The sequence below is a fragment of the Macaca thibetana genome, chromosome 18, assembly GCF_024542745.1.
Source record: "Macaca thibetana thibetana isolate TM-01 chromosome 18, ASM2454274v1, whole genome shotgun sequence".
Taxonomy (NCBI): Eukaryota; Metazoa; Chordata; class Mammalia; order Primates; family Cercopithecidae; genus Macaca; species Macaca thibetana.
Window position 1 is genome coordinate 30,641,355 of NC_065595.1, and position 22,973 is coordinate 30,664,327.

The 22,973-nt window shown below is 46.1% G+C and overlaps 1 protein-coding gene across 3 annotated transcripts in view; it reads left to right on the top strand.

The window, feature by feature from the left end:
• Positions 1–22,973, top strand: part of MYO5B (myosin VB) — a 393,467-nt gene that overhangs the window by 214,218 nt on the left and 156,276 nt on the right. For all 3 annotated transcript variants that reach the window (XM_050767677.1, XM_050767678.1, XM_050767680.1), the window contains exons 6-10: positions 1,227–1,370; positions 3,133–3,214; positions 8,788–8,895; positions 13,314–13,423; positions 20,291–20,556. In XM_050767677.1, the coding sequence (XP_050623634.1) occupies positions 1,227–1,370; positions 3,133–3,214; positions 8,788–8,895; positions 13,314–13,423; positions 20,291–20,556 (710 nt within the window). The remainder of the gene's footprint in view (positions 1–1,226; positions 1,371–3,132; positions 3,215–8,787; positions 8,896–13,313; positions 13,424–20,290; positions 20,557–22,973) is intronic.

The following is a 22,973-nucleotide window of genomic DNA, read 5'->3' on the forward strand; positions in this document are numbered from 1 at the left end:
ATTTGGAACTTGGCATCCTCTATACTTGGAGGGTGCTGAGTGCTGGCCAGTACTGGACTCAGTGGCTTTCCTGGTGCAGAGCTAGGCCTAGATTTCTGTGAGTGGGTGGTTGTATAACTCAGCGCCTCCCTCTACTCATCTCAGTAACAGGAACAGTTGTTCAGTAACAAGACTCAGTGGCATGTTTTCAGGAGCATTAGTTATAGGTCAACTTTGTGACCTTTTGCTTTTCACTATTCTGCCAGCCTTGTCAATAATAGATGGCTGCAGGGCATCGTGGTTTTGGGCTGTCAGGAGACACTAATAGTTCTTCCACTCGGATTGGGCTTGGCAGGACTTGAGGGGTAGGTTGGGATTTGGGCTTTTCTTTCAATTTCTTTGTGCCTCAAATTTTCTAGACCACTGAGAAGTTACAGCAGATGTTTTTCAAGTGTTTCAGCCACCTAAAACTGTAAGCATGTGAAAGGGATTAAATATTAATGTATTCTTTACCAATGCATTGACAACATGGTGTTTTATAGAAAGCAAATCTTCACACGATAAAATTAGTCCCATAGTCACTCATTTTAAAAAATTATCATCTAGTGTTTTGAACTGTAACCCTGATGCTGCAGAAGAAATACCAAGAGGGATGATGGCTTCCTGAGGTGGGAAGGAGAGTGTCCATTTGTGGCCTGTTGCTAGGAAGGTATTTATCAATTGGAAGTGACATTTGACTGCCTACTCATGTAGAACTGATCAAAGTGTGTTAAGCACAGGAAGGTTTGTTTTTTTCCAGAAAGTTCAGAGTTAGTAGGCACTGGCATTGTTTTAGTGGCTCAAGAATGTCACAGCTAAGGTCTCTGTGATTCTTTAGGCCTTTTCCTCATGGTTCCAAGATAACTGCTATAGCTGGTGCCATCACATGTGCATCCCAGGGAAGAAAGGAGGAGGAAGAGGAGGGACAGTGGGATGCACCTTCCATTGCACCTGGGTAGTCCCCTTTGAAGAGCCTACCAATGAACTCATTACTCTCATTGGCCATCCTCTGGATGTTTCAAGTTTTTCTTTTGTTTTTCTTTTGTTTCAAGTTTTTCTTTTGTTTTTTAGCTCAGCTCATTGTCATCCCAAGAACAGAGGGTTTCTGTAAGTAAGGAAGAGAAAGGGGACACATGGTGCCACAAACATACAATCCTGAAATCAAGAAAGCCCTTTTTTTCATACCTTTGTTTGTCTGGTCTGTGTAGGCCATCGGAAATGCTAAGACCACCCGCAATGACAACAGCAGCCGTTTTGGCAAGTACATCCAGATTGGCTTTGACAAAAGGTACCACATCATCGGGGCCAACATGAGGACCTACCTCTTGGAGAAGTCCAGAGTGGTCTTCCAGGTGAGTGGGAGGACTTGAGCCCTTTTGTGTTGTTCTCGTGGACAATTACCTCACTTCTGCTCCCTGCCGCACTCCCTGGGCCCAAAGAGAATCTCATTTTGTGAGCCTGGAATTGAATGTACTTGTTCTTATCTTTTATCAGGAAGTGTTCATTCAGATGATATAGGGATTAGATCTCAAAAACCTTTATACAGTACTGTTTTTAGATTCAGTCAACAAACATTGAATGCCTGTTTTGTGTTAGCCCTGTCCTAGACACCAAAGATACAGTAAAGGACAAGACAGACCTTTTCCTCATGGATTTTAAAGTCTTACCAGGGGAATTTCATAAATACAGAGTCTGAGTTTTAGGTTTCCTGAGAACTTCCTTATTTAGTAGATTTAAAAAAATAGATTATACTTGGCTACCTACTTTGTTTTCTTTCCAAATAAGTGGATGTCCCACTTTTTTTTTTTTTTTAATTATACTTTAAGTTCTGGGATACAAGTGCAGAATGTACAGGTTTGTTACATAGGTATACACGTGCCGTGGTGGTTTGCTGCACCCATCAACCCATTATCTACATTAGGTATTTCTCCTAATGCTATCCCTCCCCTAACCCCCCACCCCATGACAGGCCCCAGTGTGTGATGTTCCCCTCTCTATATCCATGTGTTCTCATTGTTCAATTCCCAGATGTCCCACTTTTCACCTGACTTGATTCTTCACTGTTGTTTGGTTACCTTTAATTTCCTCCTGCCAGCTACTCTTTGCCTCTTTGTAATCCTTTTCCTCCTCCACCCTGACTTTGGTGGGGTTTGTGCAACTCATAACACTGACAAAAGTCCTCCTCCAGCTCCCTTTGCCCTCCTATTACTGAACCAAGATGATGGTTCAGGTCCTGGTTTGAGTCTGTGGCAGACTCTTCCCTTGGGTTAAAATGGCTTCCTGGTCCTCATGTTTTAGCTGCCTTTAAGGAGACCTCACAATCGCCTCAGCTGTTTGTTTCTTGGTGACATCTCCATGCTGATGCTTAGCAAACATCTAATGAATTTTTTAACCAGCTCCCCATGCTTTTGCCTGTGTTTTCTCTGCACCTCACAGGTTGGCTTGATAATCCCGCCATCCTGCTTTACACCACAGCCAAGGAAGCAGCTTGCTGGGTTGGGTATGGGTCCGATGTGTTGCTCATGGCTTTTTCCTGGACACCCTTGGAGCTTCCTTCTTCCTTAGCTCTCTTTGCTCAGGCCTCCTGAATCCCCACCCCCACACTCACACTACCAGTGTAAGGCCAGTGCAGCTGCAGGTGTTCCCCCGACATCCTGCCTCACTCATGGGCCTTTCCTGTCTGCCCAGCCTGACCTGATGGGCAAGCACAGCTTCCACTTATCTCTGAGCCTCCCAGAGGAGAATGGGAGCTCACAGAAGGGAACTGACAATTTATGGGACATCAGCCAAGCAGCACAGAAGACTGAATAAGTATTTGTTGATTGACTCACCATTCGTGAAGAGCAATGATGTCCTATATAGAAGGAAAAAAGAAAATGTATACATGTTTTTGCATAAGTCAAGAGGTATAAATCCTCAGGTTGGACGAAGGCCCCATAAAAGTGAATAGAAAGTCAGGAAGTGGGAATTGAAGGTGGCAGAGGTGTGGAGGAAAACACTGGGAAGAGTGGGGGGCTCAGCCTCCACCACCTGGAGCACCCTGGGATTACAGTGGCAGAGGGAACGATCTTAGAGGTCACTGCCCTAAAACTGCTTCACTTCTTCCTCCTCCAGGCAGATGACGAGCGGAATTACCACATCTTTTACCAGCTGTGTGCTGCTGCCGGTCTTCCAGAATTTAAAGAGCTTGCGCTAAGTAAGTCAACAGGTGCATGCCTATCTTCAGGGGTGGGCTACGGCTCCAGCGGGTGCACAGTTAGGGACTCTGCTCAAAGCCCTCCGTCATGGCTTCTTGTCTCAGCTCTTGCCTCTTATGTGGCCATAACCCTTAGGCCTCCCTAAATTTCACTGCCCAGTTAGTAAAAGAGGGTTAATTGTACCCAGTCCACTTCGCACAGAAAGTGTATGAGAGGATAAGAGGCCAGGGTGGAACAGTGTTTTGCATGGCATGGAATTCTTTTCATGCTTTATTATTTTGCAAGATATGTTTACACTTCAAACATCATTGGAGATGTGTCCCAGCCATAATAATCTAGATATAAAAGTAATATGCATCATATAATCATAACCAGCCTGTTTTAACTCATAGTTAAGGATTGAGGCAAAGAGAAAGGGGTAAGGATAAAGCAGGGATACAGTGGGGGTGGCTCTAGAGCCATATGGATGCAGTAGAGCATGGCCACAGAAGAAAAGAGGGGGCTTCGGCACGTGAGACTCTGGACTGCCAGGCTGTCTGATCTCTCCTGGACTGGCATGGAAGCTTCTAGCACATCCTCACTGGAGGGAGAGAGATGGAGCAACCCGAAGTGCCTCTCCACAGAGGCCGAGGGGATAAGGCACCTCGTCATCATCCCCATCAGATGAGCACCACCCTTTGTTTCCACTCCTGCTGCTTCCTGAGGGGTGTTAGCAAGTTTCATTTGCTTTGAGGCTGTTGATGTGGAGCCAGCAGAGCAGTGAGCAGGCTTTAGTTCCTGACTCCAAACCACAGAGCAGCTCTGCTTGGGTCTGGAGCCTTTGGCCCTTCTCTGTGGGGCCTCATGGGGTAACGACTGATTTTTGCTGCTGAGTCTTCAGGCACGTGTGTGTAAAGAGGGCAAGCCTCGGGTCCAGCAGCGTCTTGGCGTCTGCCACACTTCCTGTCCCCGTCCTGCTGTCTGTGTTTTGGGGGCATGTGGGGAAGTCTAATACTAGCAGATGGTATGAAGATCTGGGTGTCTAAACAGGGTAGTTGGTCTTTGTGCAGCTGTGCAAGAAACAGACTTCTGAGGCTTGGCTGTTCGTGATCCAAGTCCTGGCCATCGTAAGGGTCCAGCACCAGACCCACCTGTGTTCCCAGTAGCTGAAATCCATCAAGTGGTTTCAGCACAAGTCTGCCCTCATAACTCTTACTTGCTTATGAATCCCTGTATCTTCAATGCTTGTACCATGCAACTTAGCAATAATTCTTTCATTTGTTCATCAAACACTCTTCAGGCCATGTTAGGCCCCAGGGATGCAGCATTGAGCAAAACAGTTGTAGGTCCTACCCTGCTTAGCATGTCCATTATGATATAGAGTGCTAAGGGCTGTGCTGAAGGAAGCAGAGGAGGGCTGGGAGGCTCCCCCTGGGAAGTAATATTTAAATTGGGACCCCAGGGAGAAAACTCTGGCTGACGTCCATTGCTAGTTTTGTCCTATTCTCTAGCTGGTCAGTGCTTGCAAGTCTGATTTTCCCAGGAACATGATAAACATGATAAAATCCTTGAGGACACGGAGTGTGTGTTCCCTGCTATGCAGAACAGGTGCTGAGCACTCTTTGCACACTGTCCTGAGCTGGAGCCTGTGGCGCTGAAGGTGGCTGTCAGTCTCATGCAGCCAGGTATGCATCCACGTTAGGGGCCACTGCCATTCTCCTCTTTCCTTCCCAGAGCAGAACATAGGCCTCGCAGGGCTTTTCAGGGCCAACTTGCAGGAGATGAATGTTTTCCCTCAGGTCAGTTTTATAGAGAATTAACAAATACTGGCAAGACCCATCTGGATGATCTGGATCACTTGTCCCAATTATAATTCTAAGGTGTAATGGGGAAGAAATCCTCCTAAATTTCTTTTTCAGTTACATGAGTCATATTGAGGTTAAACGTGATTTCCCCTTATTCCCTGCCTCTGCAAGGTGCATGGGTCCCCCAGGCTGCAGTGCTTGAAAGCTACCCAGTTTGATCAGTTTTTTTTTCCCACTCTCTCACTTTCATGTGCCATCTGAGAATATTTTGGAGTGAAACAAGAGCCTTTGATAAGTGCCTGTGCTCTGGTGTCAGGCTGTCCTCGGCCTCATGGGTGGATTGGCTGTGGGCCCTGAAGCTTGGCATTTAGGTTCACTGATAACCCTGGTTGAGTAACTGAAAACAGCAAATACATGGACTAGCCAAGGGCTCTAAGTGAATATTTGGACCTGCTTCGTATCCTCCTTCTCTTCTTAACCCAAAACATGCAAATCAAATGCACACAAGTCTCTGCAAGACCCCTTGGCTTGGCGTAAATTTTGTGCATGTGTCTGACAATGGAGGGTGCAGATTTGCATCCAGTTGTCCGCATTCTTCTTCTGCCCCATTGTTGGTGGGCTATTGCATTTAAAATAACCTCGAGAAATTTTTTTTTAAGTTCAATGAATAATTTGTTAAGGTGTGAATAAATGACGGTAAAAACCATACAGGCCAAAGTCAATACCCTAGAATAACCTCCTGGCCCTTTTGTGAAGTAGCTGCCCCCTACCTTCCACTCACCGCTTATTTCCTCCCCATCTCTGTGTTCCATATACACCAATTTCTGGTGGTACATCCAGTTGTAATGGGCCCATTTTCCCTTAAATACAGCCTTTGGGGGATAAGAAGTAAATTCCTTTTCTTCTTTTTCATTTCCATGGTTGTGTGGATAGTTTTATAAACAACCTCTCTGGCTTTGCATAGGTCAGAGCATAGCCTCTCCAGGTGATGTGCAAGCCCATGACCATGGCCTTGTTGCTCCGGTGCTCTAATCACTGGGTTCACGTTCTCCTCTGTGTTCTGTTGACTGCCTGATCCAGTCTCTGCCTGTTGAACTAGTTAACGGGAGGTTTGTGGTACATTTCTCCTTGGGAATTCTTGGTAAAGAGAGAGACCTAAACTGGAGGATGAGAGAAGTTGCTTTGGGATGGGATAGTCCGTGTTCAGCTTTATGGGCCTGAAAGGAGGGCTGAGATCCACGAAGGCCAAGCAGGTAGGGGGAAGACTGAGTCCTGTTTGGATGTATCTTATTAAGAGGGTCTAGAGAGTGATGTGACTGGGTTGATTGCAGACCTTAACGCATATGGAAAGATGATCATTTTGATTGGTTTCACATCATTTAGTAGAAAATGCTGTAACTGACCCAGGTGGCCCCTGCAGTGACAAGCCTCAGCCTGAGGAAGTTGCCCAGCTGGGCCTGAGTTTGGGAACTGGGACCTGGGAAGGTGGGGTGTCTGTCTGATTCATAGCAACATCAGGCAGTAGGGCCTTGGCTGTTGACAATGAAAGGTTTTGGAAAGATGCTGAAAATGCCTTCCCTCCAATATGGAAGTATAGTATCCTCCTTTGGAGTCTCAGGTGACTCTTTCTGATGTGTTTGGCTGACACTCGATGATGAGTTAGTTTGTATTTGTGGCAAAATCATGAGATGCCATAGATAAATCATCATTTTTCTACAATAGGGTAATCAAGTAATGAACTCCCAGGCCTGACCAAACCGTGGGTGACCCTGGGCACCCCTTAAACCCCAGGTTACTCAGTTTGTCTTTCTGAAAAATGGGAGTAAATAATATAGACAGTCTTCCTCAGGTGGACACTGTAAAAATAATCAAATGAGATACTTTGAAAGGTGCGTGTAAAGGGAAAAAATAGTTGGCACTTTTATTAAGCCTTTGAAACTGTTGTATTGCTCTGTGCTGGTGCTTTCTGCATGCTTAGGTAAGAAAGAGCTAAAATGCTATCTTCTGCAAAGATCGGATGTGGTTTTCCTCATTAATATGTGCTTCTGCTGAGGCTGTGAGTGAGTTGGAGTCCTTCCTCTCTCCGTTCAAGTACCTTGGCCACTGGTCCTCAGAATTTGTTACTCCTCCAGGAAACCTTCACTCATAGAGTACAACTGATGTTCTGATTATTTGTGCCTGTGGGTAGGGTCACCTGGTGGTTATAGTTCAGGTTGTGTCGTCAGACTGGGGTCTAGGGTTGAGTTCTCTCTCTCCTTGGCTGGGCCTGGTCATGTATGCATAATGGACTGGAGGAATGGGCAAAGCTCAGTATGGCTTGGAGCATAGGATGCAAAGTGGGAAATGGGAAGAGGTGAGGGAGGAGACGAAGGCAGAGACCATTGAAAGCATGGACAGAGGGGAGAGCTGATGCATGATAATAAGGAAACTGGCATATCTGGAACATAGAGATGGGGAAGGAATAAGCCATGAGTCTGGAGGTATGCGGTGGCCACTTCACAAAAGGGCCAGGGGCTGTCCTAGGGTATTGACCTTGGCTTTGTGAGCAGTGGGACCTCTCAAAGGGCTTTTTAAGCAGATAGGGGTGATATGATCAGACTTACTAGCATTTTGGGGTGGATTTAAAGGGACAGGTGCAGAAGCAGAGAGACTGGAGTAGTGTCTTTTTCAACAGTTCTGACAATGGAGCTGAAAGGCAGTGGCAATCAGGATGGGGAAAGGAAAGAGACTTCAGAAATTCTTGGGATCAAATTGGAAGGACAGGTGTTGAAGGAGCAGTGGGAGCTGCGGTGAAGCTGCACCTCAGCACCTTTAACTCATGTGTTTCAGCCCTGCATGCTCAGGTCCAGGGAAAAGAATTTAGGGTTTTCAGGGAAGAGGGAAATCGGCCAGTGTCTCCTTTTGACATCCTGTCAAAACCAAACGTTATACACTTAGAACGTGAAGTGCCAGGCAGGATAGTACCAGGCAGGATCACCACACAAGATACTCTATCTTGTGAAAGATTTAAGTAATTTTTAAGGGTAACTTTGATTACATGCAACTGTGGCCTTAAATGCTCACTTATAAGCCCTGCTTCCTCCTAAGAGCTAATTCTGCCATCCTCTCTGTAGGGCAGATACTACCCAGGGCTTGTTGCATTTGTGTCCTCTTCTAAGCTTGGCTCTGAATTTTAAGACACCATCTGGGCCCCTCTTTACCAGCTGTCCCCTAGGCTCTTCCCAGAGACCTGACTGAAGAAGAATTAAGCTGGGGGATGAGAGCAAACATGTAAGGGTATCAACCTGCATTTGTGCATGTACCCAGAGAGTTCAGGTGTGCCCAACTTTGTAAAACAAATGAACAAAAAAACTGGCACCTCGGGCACATATCCTCATTTGTCAAATGAGCTTGTCAGACTGAGATTATGTAAGTCATGGAAGTCTGTTTCTAGGATGGGAATACATTTTACTTTTATCAGATCTTTTTAAAAACAACGAATCTGTGATGAATCCTATTAAATGGAACTGTCTGTGACGTATATGCCTTTTGTGTTAACATATGTTTCCCATGCCAATTTTACATAAAGCAGCACATTTCTGTCAGTGTCCTATAATTTTTCTTGTACTATTCAGTTTTCTCTCCCATTTGCCATTGTGGATAAAGACTATTTTAAAGAGTTTCACATCCAGCTGGGCCTAACATTTGGTCTGGGATAGCATGCTAACAGAATAGAATCTTCATGTGCCATGATCTGTGGGATGAAGTGTCCTCCAGTGCCTCATGCCTTATTTCCTCGCCCCCAACAGCAAGCGCGGAGGACTTTTTCTATACATCGCAGGGAGGAGACACTTCCATCGAGGGTGTGGACGATGCTGAGGACTTTGAGAAGACTCGACAAGCCTTCACACTCCTTGGTAAGGAGCTTCTGAGTTGGGGAAGCAGGCCCCAAGGGCTGATGGCACGGAGGGTAGAATGCAAGGTGATGTCCCACGGTGCTTGCCAGCAACCTGCAGGAGCTAATGGGAGATGCCTTCTTGCCCCTAGTGAATATCATCTTACTCTCTTACCCATCCCAACCCTCAGGCTCTAGAACTTAAAATTTGGAGCTTCATTGCCTTTTTAAAAAATAAGGTTATGAGAGTCCCTCTCCCAGGTACTGTACAGTATCCCTTTCCACTTGTGCAGGCTGTTGGAACCAATGGAGGTAAAGCGAGTATAGCCATGTCTTCTCATGCTGTGGTCTGGGTTCAGTGTGCTCTAGCAGGAAGAACACAACGTTGCGTTCACCCAGTGCACCTGTGCACCGCAGCATGAAATCAGAGTTGGAAGCAGGCTGTGAAGGTCTGGCAGCTGCATCACACATACAGCGTTAATTCTGTCAGCTCTGTTTCCATATAGAGCTTTAGCATTGGAATCCTTCAAACAAGTTCTCTGTCCTTCAGGGGCAGAAGGGGACAGTAGGACTGGAGGAAATTGCCATGCTCCCCTGCCACTTTTGGGGGAGAAGCGCTAAAGTAGAAGGTAAGCCTTTCTCAGTTGGGAATTTGAAGTGTTAAATTCCTGGGACCTGCAGCCAGAAAAAGGAAAGCTTGAGAAGTCAGCCTGAAACCCCAAGTGGCTCAGGATGGCGCTTGTGTCTTCCCCAGCCCCTTCTCTGAAAGAGATACAACGTTTGGCTTCTGAGCCACGTGACTAACCCAGAGCAGCATGTTAGATTCTTTGGAGGTCAGGGAAGTTCTAGCCAATGTCCAAATAAAACATGGCCAAACAGGGCACACTCTAACCTCTCTATGGGGAGGCAACCAGACCCTTACTTACCATGCTCCCAGAGCCAGTCAGTTCTCTGGGAAACTGGTACATAGATAGGGTTTGTCTTTTATACCCATGAACTATCAGGAGACACAAACCACACTGGCTATTCCAAAATAGAAAAATTAATATAAACAATTGTTAACTACAGCAGTAGCGGGTGATTGACTACAAAAAAGATGAATGAGGATTGTATAGAAGGTCCAGAAGTAGCAGGTGCAAAAGAACAGCTACTACCCCTGGGGGTGGTGGTGGAGTAGGGGAGAATAGCCAATAAAGATAGGAGAGGCCTCCACCCCAGCAGAGCTTTAGTTCACTTTGAGAGGATGTGATGAAGAAACTTGCCCATAGGATGCAGGCCAGAACTGGTTTGTACAAGCAGGCTGCAGGTGCCCCAAGGTGTAGGGTGCCAGAACTGCTCAGAAGCCACTGCTGATGGGGAGACAGGCCTGAGGACAGAGAGCTGGAGCTCACCTGGAGGTTTCTGGACACCCTGATAAATCATGATAACTATGGAGGACCAGAACCAGAAAAGGAATTGTCTTCCTGTGCTGCTGCCTTTCAGATTGCTGAAATGCCCTCTATTGAGCAAGCTTGACATTCTACTAGTAGGCAAAGGAGAAATGTTTACAGGGTCCGGTTCCAGTTTGATAGAGCAAAGAAGAGATGCTTTGAAGCTGAGAGATAAGTTGATAACTGGCATCCCTGACTTTCCCAGCACTGCGTGCCTATCTTAGTCTCCAGAGTTGGGGAGCAAGTTTGGAGCAGAATTGACAGTGTGCAGGATACATTCTTCTCTGAACTTACAGGAGAAAGGAGAAGGCCTCTGGCAGCTGCCCTTGTAGTGCTGGTGTGGTCGGTGGGCACAAGCTGATATAAGGAGAGGATTGCTCCCTCCAAGGCTCTAAGGAGACTGGATACTTTAATGCTCAAAGCAAATTGCTTTTGTAAAACTAATTATTGTAATAAGACTTTCTTCTCTATTCTTTTTGTGTGTGTGTGTGGAGACAGAGTCTCGCTCTGTTGCCCAGACTGGAGTGCAGTGGTGCGATCTCGGCTCACTGCAAGCTCCACCTCCCGGGTTTACGCCGTTCTCCTGCCTCAGCCTCCCGAGTAGCTGGGACTACAGGCGCCCACCACCTCATCCAGCTACTTTTTTTATTTTTTTAGTAGAGACGGGGTTTCACCGTGTTCGCCAGGATGGTCTCGATCTCCTGACCTCGTGATCTGCTCGTCTTCTCTATTCTTTAATGAACATGTCCCTTTTTTCATTGCAGGGATTAGCAAACTTAAAGGACAAGATAGTAAATTTTTTAGGTTTTTGGGCCATACGGTTTGTTGCAATGCACTCAACTCCACTGTTTTGTGAAAGTAGCAATAGACGGAATGTAAGAGAGTGGGCAGGACTGTGTCCTGATAGAACTTTAGTTATGAAAACAGGCTGTGAGCCATAGTTTGCCAACCCGTTTGACTCCTTAGGTTTGATTGATTGATTGATTTTTGTCTTTTAGATTTTTTGCTTCCCATAGTGTGAGGTACCACTTGTTCAAAGAATCCCACAGCGTGAAATAATTTTCTCATCAGTGTAGTGCGAGGATCCTAACAATTGTTAGGATTCAGTATTCGTTCTGTATCTACCACTCACATTCCTACCATGACAGCGGGGTTAGGCCTTGGGAAATTGACAGATCACTGGTTCTCAAGAGTAAACGAGGTAGGCCAGGTGCAATGGCTCATGCCTGTAATCCCAACACCTTGTGAGGCTGAAGCAGGAGGATTCCTTGAACCCAGGAGTTCTGGGCAACATGGAAAACCATGTCTCTACAAAAAAAAAAAAAAAAAAAATTAGTTGGCAATGTTGGTGCACACCTGTCCCAGCTACTCAAGAGGCTGAGGTGGGAGGACTGCTTGAGCCCAGGAGTTTGAGGCTGCAGTGACCAGTGACTGTACCACTGGACTCTAGCCTGGGCAACAAAGCAAGACCCTGTCTCAAAAACATAGATAAATGAAGTAGAAAAGCTACTGTCTAGGAAATATATCCATCTTGTTCTGTGATGGTCCCAGCACCCAGCTCCTGTCTAGTAGCTTCAATGGGACTTGACTTAAGAGCAAGATACTCTAAGCTCAGACAAAATATCCCAGTGCTTTACCGCCTACAAGGGTGCATAAGCGTCTAGCTTCCTATCTTGTCCTGAATACCAGCCTCTGGCTTTAACCAGGTGTATTCAGTTATGCTGAACCAAGATGGATGCTTAAATTCTTTGGTGTTTTTTGGGGTGATTTTTAAGCTAACACCACATATTTGAATAATGCATATGTTTTGATAGCTGCAAGTTCTTGCAGGCTGTGTAGCAGCCATTAGTCCAGTCATTCTGCCATGTTTCCGAGCATCTGCTATATTCCAGGCAGTTCCAGGCCCTGGGGACCTAATGATGAAGCAAGAACAGGGATTCATTATATTATTTACTTTGTTATTCTTTGTATGTTTTGAAATTTTACATAATAAAAACAAAAAAGTAAATATATGATGCTTACATCGTAGTGGCCATCTAACATGAAAGCCTAGAATTAATTTTCCTTGGGTTGTCCACTTTGTAGATTATCTGGGGAAATGTTTTAATCCTAGCATGACATATCTGTGCCTCCCATTTTCACAGGCGTTATTGACTTTTTTTTAGCCTGAATAAAATATTGCCTTAAAAAATAACTGCAGCTGGAAGGAATGGGGAGAGCAGCTGTATTTCTTAAACTAAGTGGTAGGTTTACTGATATTCATTCTATTGTTCTGTAGTCTTTTAAAAATGAGTCTGAATCATTTTGTAAAAATGCCAATGCCTTGCAAGCTGAATACAAATTAAGAGATTATCCATGCCTTTGATGATTCATATAGGTAAATAACAAATCTGACAACAGGTGATTGCTGTCACAGTGGTTCTGGGGTCAGTGGTACCTGCCTATGACAGTGCATATAGTGTGGCGAACAGCTGCTCCCATCTGGGGATGGCCAGGGGCCAGCTGGCCATCCAGCCCCAGAACAGCAATCCCAAGAGAAGTTTCTCCTCTTCTTCCCTCATTGGCACTGGGGATGTGTGTCACAGATGTTTACAGGATATTATGTTGGGGAAAAAATGATTGCAGATAAATGACCATCCTTATTAAACTCATAAAAACATCCATAAAGTGTTTGGTTGAAATGAAGCCCAAAATGAGCCTGCAGGATTGTTGCCTCTGTTTTACTCTTTGAGAAGTTAAAATGGCAGCATGACCCATCTGGTTTGGTCAGGACAATCATAGTGAGGATATCTTCTTTTTAGTCCGAGGAGCCCCTTTGCCCTCTGAGCTGTTACTGTGAGTGGTAATTACTTGGTGAGGAGCTAGGATCATTTTAGTAGTCATCAGGCCAGAAAGGAAAAATCAAACTTTATTTAAAAAAAAAAAAAAAGTCCTTAGAAAGGGTAAAATGTCCTTTCCATCCGACCATGGATATTGAGTGTCATTCATTCATTTTTTTTTTTATTTCCAGGAGTGAGAGAGTCCCATCAGATAAGCATTTTTAAGATAATTGCTTCTATCTTGCACCTTGGAAGTGTGGAGATTCAGGCTGAGCGTGATGGTGATTCCTGTAGTATATCAGTAAGTTGCACACCAACACTGGAGATAAAATGTACGCAATTTACCCTGTTCTTACAGCTTGATATGACTGAAATGTGTCTTTACAGTTAGAGAACACTCATAGGTTATTTATTCTTAACAGTAATGGTTTCTGTTCACTTGCTGATAATTTTTTAAAAGAGCCAACCCTTTAAAAATCAGCTGCCATCAAGTTTCTATTGCCGAGGGCAGGGAATGTAGTGGCTATTTGATAAATTCTTTTTGTTGGGTTGACTTCCCAAGTGCCCTGAAGTACACAGAATTCTACATGTTGTCAATCCATTGAGTACTTTCTGAGCGCCAGACTGAGGTCCCTGCTGCAAGGAGATGAAAGGGCACAGGGCACCGTACCTGATGCTTCAAAGGGGCTTATAGTCTAATTGGGTGAACAAGGCAGGTGGCAACCCTTCCCAAGATTCTGACAGCACAAGGCGGGCTGTTAAGTGAGACATCCATGTAAAAGTACTGCAAGCTGTCAGGTGCTCTGTGAAGGCTCACAATGAAGGTTATTTTCCTGATGCCCAATGTAGTACTGATATGTGGTAGATACATGTCTAAGTGGATGGACGGGTGATGGAGTAAGCACCAGGGAAGTGGCACCCACAGCAATTGTTGTGCCCTCTGGAATTTAATGGTGTTGGGAAAAGCTAAAGCTGGTATGCTGACCTTGAATAGGTGAATCTGCAACGGTTTATTCTATACCTCTTGTGCCTATTTATGGCCAGGTCCTGGGGAGGTGCAAAGTATGATTCTTGCTTCCAGGTACTTGGAATTTAAATAACCAGATACTGGAAAAATACAAAAGACAACACCACCTGAGGGCATGTGTCCATGGTGCTCACAAGCTGATGCTTATTCAACTGAGTGGATGTAAATTAACCTCCTTCTGTTTGTCTAAAGTTGGGGGTTATGGGAAATTCAAACTGGCCCTGTCTTCAGGGAGAGGAAGACCTGAACTGTAGCTGGGATTCAGTAGAGCTCATTGTGTATCGTCCATGGAAAGATACACAATCCATGGGGGATGATCTAGGGTTTGAGAGGACCCCTGGGCCTGTCCGGCCTGCTGCCATCCCTGGCATGGACTCTGCAGCCTTGTGAGAGCCTTGAAGCTCCCCTGTCCGGCCCAGTGGAAAAGGAGGAGGTGTTGGTGCTGGTAGTGTTAGGTGCCCTGGAGCTGTTTTGGATATCTGCTGCTTATGTACCTGTGTGGGTGCTCACCTTAGGGGGAAGGAGGGCGTGGTGCAGCAGAGTTGGCAGCAGTGATGCCATGGGAAGGACTGTCATGTGCAGATGAGGACCTGTGGCCCAGGGAGTGGTGGAGGAGCCTCCAGTGCAGGACAAACCCTCCCATAATCTGAGTCGTTAGGGCCAGTGATGTATTGTCCCAATGTCTTTCCCCTGATGAGAAAGGCATAGAGCATCTGTGCCTCCCCATGCACACAGCTCAGTGTCCCGTGGTTCCTTAGGGCAGCTGTATTCTGTGTCAGGGACGGGTGAGATGGGGAACACCTGCAGTGACCAATGCCTGGCTGAGGCTGGTAAGATGCAGGAAAGGTGACAGATGTGCCCTGTGGTTTGTGGACCTCCAGCCCACCCAGCACCCTGTTCCTCCCCAGGCCCTTCACAGGTCACTTCTTGTTTCATGGGTTCTTACCTCCCCTCTGTGGGGCTGAGCATTGTGTGTGTGTGTGTGTGTGTGTGGATTACTTGCTGCCTACTTTTCTCCTTTGTGACACTCCAAACTCTGAGAGCGTAGAGTCAGTTCTCACTCTTTATTCGATCACCAGCATCTACTGTGGTGCTCAGCACTCACCAGGCACCCAAGAAGCAGATGGATGGATGACTGAGGCTCTCCAGGCCTCAGAGGTGGCACACAGGAGAGTAAGAGTGGATGGGCAACTCTGAGATCTTAGTGAGGCTGGTGATTAGCATGAGAACCAGGGCTGGGGAGTCCCTGGGCTCCTACCTGCATTGGGGGGTGAGACCAGCAAAATTAAGGCTTGAGCCTGTAAGTGAAGTGTCTCTGATCTTACGGTTGATCCTCCACACCCAGCCTCCGGAGAACGTTCAGGTGAGAAGGGAAGTGAGTGTTTATTAGGACTGTATCTGTTGGGCTCACTGTTGTCCCTCTAGTTCCCACTGAGTGTTTATATGGAGGTGGTATGAGGGTGGGAACATCAGGGCCTCTTAGGAAGGCATGGATGGAGGATGCAGATGGTAAAGGGGCGGGGTGAGGGCGGGAGGGAGGAGGCCTGAGAGGTTGAGGTTTGGATGCTGCCTGATGTGGCAGCCCTTTCTCTGCTAGGTGGCAGGAAATTCCAGAAGGCATTTGAGTGCAGGTTTGTGGTCTAGGCTGATCTTCCATTGTTTTGCAATCAGAGCTCTACAGATAACTAGTGGACAGCAAGGACTCTAAGTCGAGATGGCCAAGGTTCACATCCTGATTCTTCTTCCTGGATGTGTGACTTAGGGCAAGTGTGCTAACCTCTGTGTTTCCTCCTCTGTAAAGTGTGGATGACCACCTGCCTCAGTGCTGGAGTGAAGATCCCAGAAAGCTCTGTGTGGAAAGGTTTTAGCACAGAGCTCATGGTGAGAGAGTCTTTGTCTAGTATCAGCCTTGTTATAGCCAGAGTGAACCTTAAGAGCTTCCCTCTTGCTGTACAGGGGAGGAAAAAATAAAGCCCAGAGAGGGGAACCTCTTTCTCTGAGGTCAGAATGACAATGGCAAAGGTGGGACAGGGCCCAGGCAGTGTTCAGTCCCCTTCACTCCTGCCAGCCCGGCTTCCTTGGCTGGACTGCAAATCCTTGGGGAGAAGACTGCCCTCTGCTTGCCTGGTGGGCCCCGTTGGTGCCCTCACAGTGCCAGGCACAGAATGTGTGCTTGAGAAATGCATCGTTAAGTAGTTGCTACTGAGAGCCCCACTGATTGTGGTTTATTCCTCGGGCACATAGGATGGGCCTCCTATTGGAAAGGCTGTCTTTCCATAAGCAGTGTGCCTTCTGCTCAGTAGTTTTTATTTTTAATTAAAGCATGAGAATGTGCTCCATGACTGCCAGGGTTACCTTGGAGATGCAACAGCATTCAATTGCATGGACACCAAAGGCAATTTGTTTCTTGAATTTAGCAATATGGGCCCATAAAACTAATCTGCTACCTATGATGTTGGCTATTCTTAATGGATTTAGCATCATTTAATTTTGCCTAAATGTAATTGCACGATGTTAAATCAGTTTCAGTTAGCACCTTTAATCAACAGTCGGAAGAGGGTGAGAAAATCAAGCCCCGCCCCACTGTGGTGGATAAAAGCTGGTCCCCAGGATGGTTCTCAGACAAGTCTCTAACTCATGCTTTCTCCACTGCACTCACAGCGCGAGGCCTCAGGGAGGGGAGGGTGCCCATGGGCATGTCTTGGGCAGTCATGGTAGCTGCTGGCAGGCCACTTAAATGTCAGGGAATCCATCTGCAGTGCCATGCCTAGCAATTAAGAATTTCTTGGAAATAGGTCAGATGAGCAAATTGGACACTTGCCACCTCTGAACTTGTTGCTTGCCAAGCGGTCCCCAGGCACTTAACTCTACCACATATGGCTTTATGTTTAGGGACGGGGAGACAGGTTGGCTTCAGAGAAAAAGGATCTTGGCCAGGAGAAGTAGCCATGGAAACTCTCCTATGAGTGTGAAACGATGGGGGCTTCTCCACACCCACCCAGCCCAAACCAAGCTGATTGTCCTGCCGGGCTGGGGTTAGGAGCTCTGGGCCAGAGGTCAGGAGGCCTCACTCAGCTTCATCTGAGTAATAAGGGACATTGGATTACAATGTAATTTCTTAAGAACATAAGCACTCTTTGATCAAATACTTTCCAAAAATGCTTCTTAAAATATCTATCTCTTGGTGCTACACGGTGTATTAAACCAGTTCAGCTGTGTTTAACTTGATCCTATCCTCTCCTTCTGTTAAGTAAAGCCAATTAATGTTCTTTGCAACTACTGTTCCATAAACCGTACATTGGAAAAACACTGGCCTTAGTGATTTTGGATTCTATTATTCTGGTGTTCTATTATTTTATAACTGTTTTGGGTAGATGGATTTTAAATATATGTAGGAGGAAAAAAGTTGCCTGGGGCTATGGTGTTAAGGGAGAAATCAAACAATTATCTGTGTTAATTTTCATTAAGCCCTCATTTAAATCCTGCAAGGCAGCCTCATCAGAAAATGAGTCCCACAAGCAATTGAGGGCCATTAGGAGATGGCACATCATGTTCTGAAGGATTCCCTTTCAGCCTCAGCATGAATAAGCTCTCCAGCAGGCTGAGGCTGGGCTACCAGCTTTACCAGGTGGATTCAGATGAGGGAATGAATAACAGGTGAGAGAATGAATAACAACGATGAGTAGGTTTTCTCATAGTGCCCCGAGTGGGCTGCAAGGATTATCCAAGGAATTTATACGTTTTGGTGAAAGAAGACAAGACCCTGTGGGAAATGTGGCTCTCCAGTGACTCAAATGTCAGGTGATGTGATTGGTATTTGGGTAAATGAGGGTCAAGACTCACACATAGTCCCTAGAGGCAACTGGATAGGCAGGAGATACATTGGGCAGGGCAGTGGTAGAAGCCTTGTGCTGGGGGTGGGGCAGGGGCCTGGTTGAGTAGTTGTACCTCTCTGGGGCTCAGCTCAGCTTTTTACCTGTAGGAAAAGAGGCCTAAACTGGGGGAATTGCCATTTCCTTCCAGCTCTGAGCATGTGTGATGTTATCGGCAGAAGTGTTCCAGATGATCTTCCCAGGTCAAGATGTGGTCCAAGGTTTTGCCACGTATCTTAGCTTTCCACGTTGAGGAACTTTGTCTACTTTCTTTTTTTTTCTTTTCTTTTCTTTTATTCTTTTTTTATTTTTATTTTTTATTATTATTATACTTTAAGTTCTAGGGTACATGTGCATAACGTGCAGGTTTGTTACATATGTATACTTGTGCCATGTTGCTGTGCTGCACCCATCAACTCGTCAGCACCCAACTACTCGTCATTTACATCAGCTATAACTCCCAGTGCAATCCCTCCCCCCTCCCCCCCTCCCCATAATAGGCCCTGGTGTGTGATGTCCCCCTTCCCGAGTCCAAGTGATCTCATTGTTCAGTTCCCACCTATGAGTGAGAACATGCGGTGTTTGGTTTTCTGTTCTTGTGATAGTTTGCTAAGAATGATGGTTTCCAGCTGCATCCATGTCCCTACAAAGGACACAAACTCATCCTTTTTTATGGCTGCATAGTATTCCATGGAGTATATGTGCCACATTTTCTTAATCCAGTCTGTCACTGATGGACATTTGGGTTGATTCCAAGTCTTTGCTATTGTGAATAGTGCCGCAATGAACATACATGTGCATGTGTCTTTATAGCAGCATGATTTATAATCCTTTGGGTATATACCCAGTAATGGGATGGCTGGGTCATATGGTACTTCTGGTTCTAGATCCTTGAGGAATCGCCATACTGTTTTCCATAATGGTTGAACTAGTTTACAATCCCACCAACAGTGTAAAAGTGTTCCTATTTCTCCACATCCTCTCCAGCACCTGTTGTTTCCTGACTTTTTAATGATTGCCATTCTAACTGGTGTGAGATGGTATCTCATTGTGGTTTTGATTTCCATTTCTCTGATGGCCAGTGATGATGAGCATTTTTTCATGTGTCTGTTGGCTGTATGAATGTCTTCTTTTGAGAAATGTCTGTTCATATCCTTTGCCCGCTTTTTGATGGGGTTGTTTGTTTTTTTCTTGTAAATTTGTTTGAGTTCTTTGTAGGTTCTGGATATTAGCCCTTTGTCAGATGAGTAGATTGCAAAAATTTTCTCCCATTCTGTAGGTTGCCTGTTCACTGTGATGGTAGTCTACTTTCTTAAAACACTTGGTGTTTGGGGGGAAAAAAGTTCAGTTTCTGTGATTTTAGCATCACTGAGGCTAAGAAGAAAGCAAGCCTGCTTGAAAGCATAGGACAGTACAGGGTCAGTGCTGGGAGTGACATCGTCCATTGCGTTTCAGCCTGTCTCCTACTCAGCACATCTGAACCACTCACTGGTATCACATACAAGTTCAAAAACTCCTCAAGATGATTCTCACTTAAGCTACCCACCCAGAAGAGCATCATTGATCTGGCCCATCCTGTTACTTTACAGAGCGGGGAACTGACTTCTCAGGGAGGGACATGGCAAGTGCCTTTGAAGGCCCCTCCATCTTAGGAGCCTGGGGTTTGTTTCTGAGCATGCAGTTGGTTAGATGGGGTGGCTCAAAGGCAATGCCTGTAAGTGAGGAACTCTAAGAGGGAGGAAGAGAATTGCTTTCTGGGCTGTGGGTCAAGCACTGCATGCAGACCTCAGCAGATGCAAACTGTATTTGGTGTAAATATGTTTGTTACTCCAAATGGATTGCGTGGTCATAAGCTCTCGATTCTCATTCTGCTCCCTTCACTGAGGGACTCACCTCTTACCAGTTACTCAGCAGCAGCCTGGCATGGAGGGAGGGGACAAGAAAGATGAAGAATGTTTTGGTTTTTAAAGTCCTGTAATTTGGTCATTAGCAGGTGGAATGATCAGTTTGAGCATTGCTCTCTAATGGGCTCTGTCATCTCCACTTAGCTGTGTGTGTGTGTGTGTGTGTCTGTGTCTGTGTGTGTGTGTGTGTGTCTGTGTGTGTGTGTGACTGCGGGGCTGGCAACAGGGGACGTACTGGGATTCTGGATTGTTGGGAGGCCTTGGGTTTGGCTTGTTTTCCCTCTGGGCAGGAGGGTGGAAGACGTTGGTGGGGGGCAGCTTGTCCCCCACACTCCTCCTGAACCTGTCTCCCCCATCCCCCACAGCCCCAGGATGAACACCTAAGCAACTTCTGCCGACTGCTAGGGGTGGAGCACAGTCAGATGGAGCACTGGTTGTGTCATCGCAAGCTGGTCACCACCTCAGAGACCTATGTCAAGACCATGTCCCTGCAGCAGGTGATCAATGCGCGCAACGCCCTGGCCAAGCACATCTATGCCCAGCTGTTCAGCTGGATTGTGGAGCACATCAACAAGGCCCTGCACACTTCCCTCAAGCAGCACTCCTTCATCGGGGTCCTGGACATCTACGGGTAGGCCTGCTGCCTGTCTCACTCTATCACTATCTCACTTTACAGCCAGCGGGGAGTGGCTTTCTGCTGGCACTTTACAGCCAACGGGGGCCTTGGAGAGCTTCCTGGTGGTTCTCAACTTAGGGCAGTTTAAAATGTGTGGGGCCATTGTGAGTTGACACAATGATGGGGCCTGAGGCCAGGGAGGCTTAGTGGTCTATAATGTAAGGGAACGGTCCCCAAGCAAGAATGGACCTGTCAAAACACCAGGAGTTCCCCAATGAGAAACTCTGTAAGCATCCGTTTTTACACCTGAGAAAGTGAGGCCTGGAGAGGGAAATGACCTGCCCAACGTGATTTTGCAAGTTACTGTGAGAAATGGAACTTAGATTCAAGTTCTGTATCTCAGTCATATTTTATTTCAATCTACCATTTGACCTCATTGACTGTAACAGTCAAGGTGGCTATTAATACCATAATTTTGTCCAGTGCTGTGCAGATTTGTGTTTTGTGTGGTCATTCCTGAGGTTTCTCTTCCTTTCAGAATTCCAGCCTGATTGAAAGGACTGTTATTTATAACTTTATTTTTGGCAGGGAGAGCCACCGTGGTGTGGTGAAAGGGTACTTGCCTGGCCATCGGGAGACTGTCACCAACCAGCTGAGTGAATCTCCACAGATCACAGGCCCTCTCTGGTCTTTCATTTCTATACCTTCAAATGAGGTTTGAGCCACAGTCTCCCTGAGGTTCTTTCTAGGTCCTTGTTTGAAGTTAACACGAACTGGGTTGCAACCTACCTTGCACTTCTTTTCTGACCAATGTCCTGTCCTCTTTAAGCTAACAATAGACTAAATTCTCCTGGATCTTTAAATTATAGAAGTCATGGAGTCTTAAAATAGAAATTCACATCCATAGAAGTGAAGCGTCATAAGAACAGTGACACTCTGGTGCGAACAACTGCTTAGCAGGCTGGAACTCAGCCAGTGCTCATCTTGTGATGAGGTTGGAGTAAAGGCCAGTCCCCTGTAGAAGCAGCCACTTCCCCATGCAGAGACAGGCTCTCCTAATTACATTTCTGATGCTGTTGCTTGTCCCTGGGTTTCACATTGAACTATGTTGCATGCTATGAAGAAAGAAGGCAATCTTTGTGATTTCTACCATCACAAAGGCCTCAGGAACATGCTAAAGAGTTGTCTCATGCATGAGTTAAGTAACATAAGAGGCATCAGAAGAAATTGTGGAAGGGTCTATTTGAGGGTTTCGATGCTTCGTGCTGTACAAGTTTCAAGGCTAGAGAGGACACACTTGCACAGTCGGGAAAGCTTTATGTGGGAGCTAAGATTTGAACTGGATCATTTAAACAGGGGTAGAATATGGAAAGTGAGGGAGGCACCTTTGGAAACAGGAGTGCAACCAAGGTGTGAGGAAGGAGCAGAGTGTGAAGGCAAACCTCCTTGCTGATAAGGAGCACACAGTGGAGAATCACCGAGAGCGGGAGGTGAGAAGAGGCATCCTCCCCAGGCCTTCAGCTGCGTGACCCCGGGCAGGCCCCTTCTCCTCTGGTCCATCGAGTGCCTGCCTTGTGCTAAGCCCTTGTAGTTGCTCTTTGGAGAGCATAGAACAGTGTGTTCTCTGGGAATTTCCAGCCTCATCGTCAATCATTAATTCTGTGTTGTTCTCTCTACTTTGAGTATTTTCAGGTAATTGGATATCCCAAAATACCTTTCGGTGTTACCTTCCAAGTAAGAGCTGGGGAAACCCAAGCTGCAGCGTCTGACCCAATTCCCTTAATCCACTTGTAGAAGGATCTAATTTTACTGAGGTTTTGATTTAGGAAGATTAACATGCAGACTCATCAATAGCATGTAAAAATTTTATGATTTCAGTACTACTACTACATAAAATATCATGCTTCAGTTCTGTTGTATTTATATATCATCTTAATAATGCCTTGAATTTAAGTAGTCTGCTTCCTCCCTGCCCTGCAATCTTCCATTGGGTTTTTTGCTGTTCTTAGAAGGCCTCCGTGAGCTGGGCTCCTGGGGCTGCTGAGTCCGCAGATGTCAGCCCGGCTTGTGCAAGCTGGGATTTTGTGTTTATATTTGCCACTTAATTTTTGTAATTGTTTGTTTTCTCTAACATCCTGTGACTGCCCATAGGGGAGAAATAGATCCCAAGGATGGCTTGTCTGGTTTGAAAACAATAGTTTTCCATGGATGGGGTGGCAACCTGGAGGACTTGGTCTCCTATTCCTCGTGCCAACTCCTCACCTGTGTCTCCACCTCAGAGTGGCCTCCAGGCTCCTTTGAGACTGTCTGACAGCTCTTCCATGAGGGCAGGGTCCTGACACAGGGCCATCAGCATAAGGCCATTCTTGGGAATTTTCCTACCCTTTGTGCTGTCTTCCAGGCATGCTATGTTGTTTTTTTCTTAATCTTTA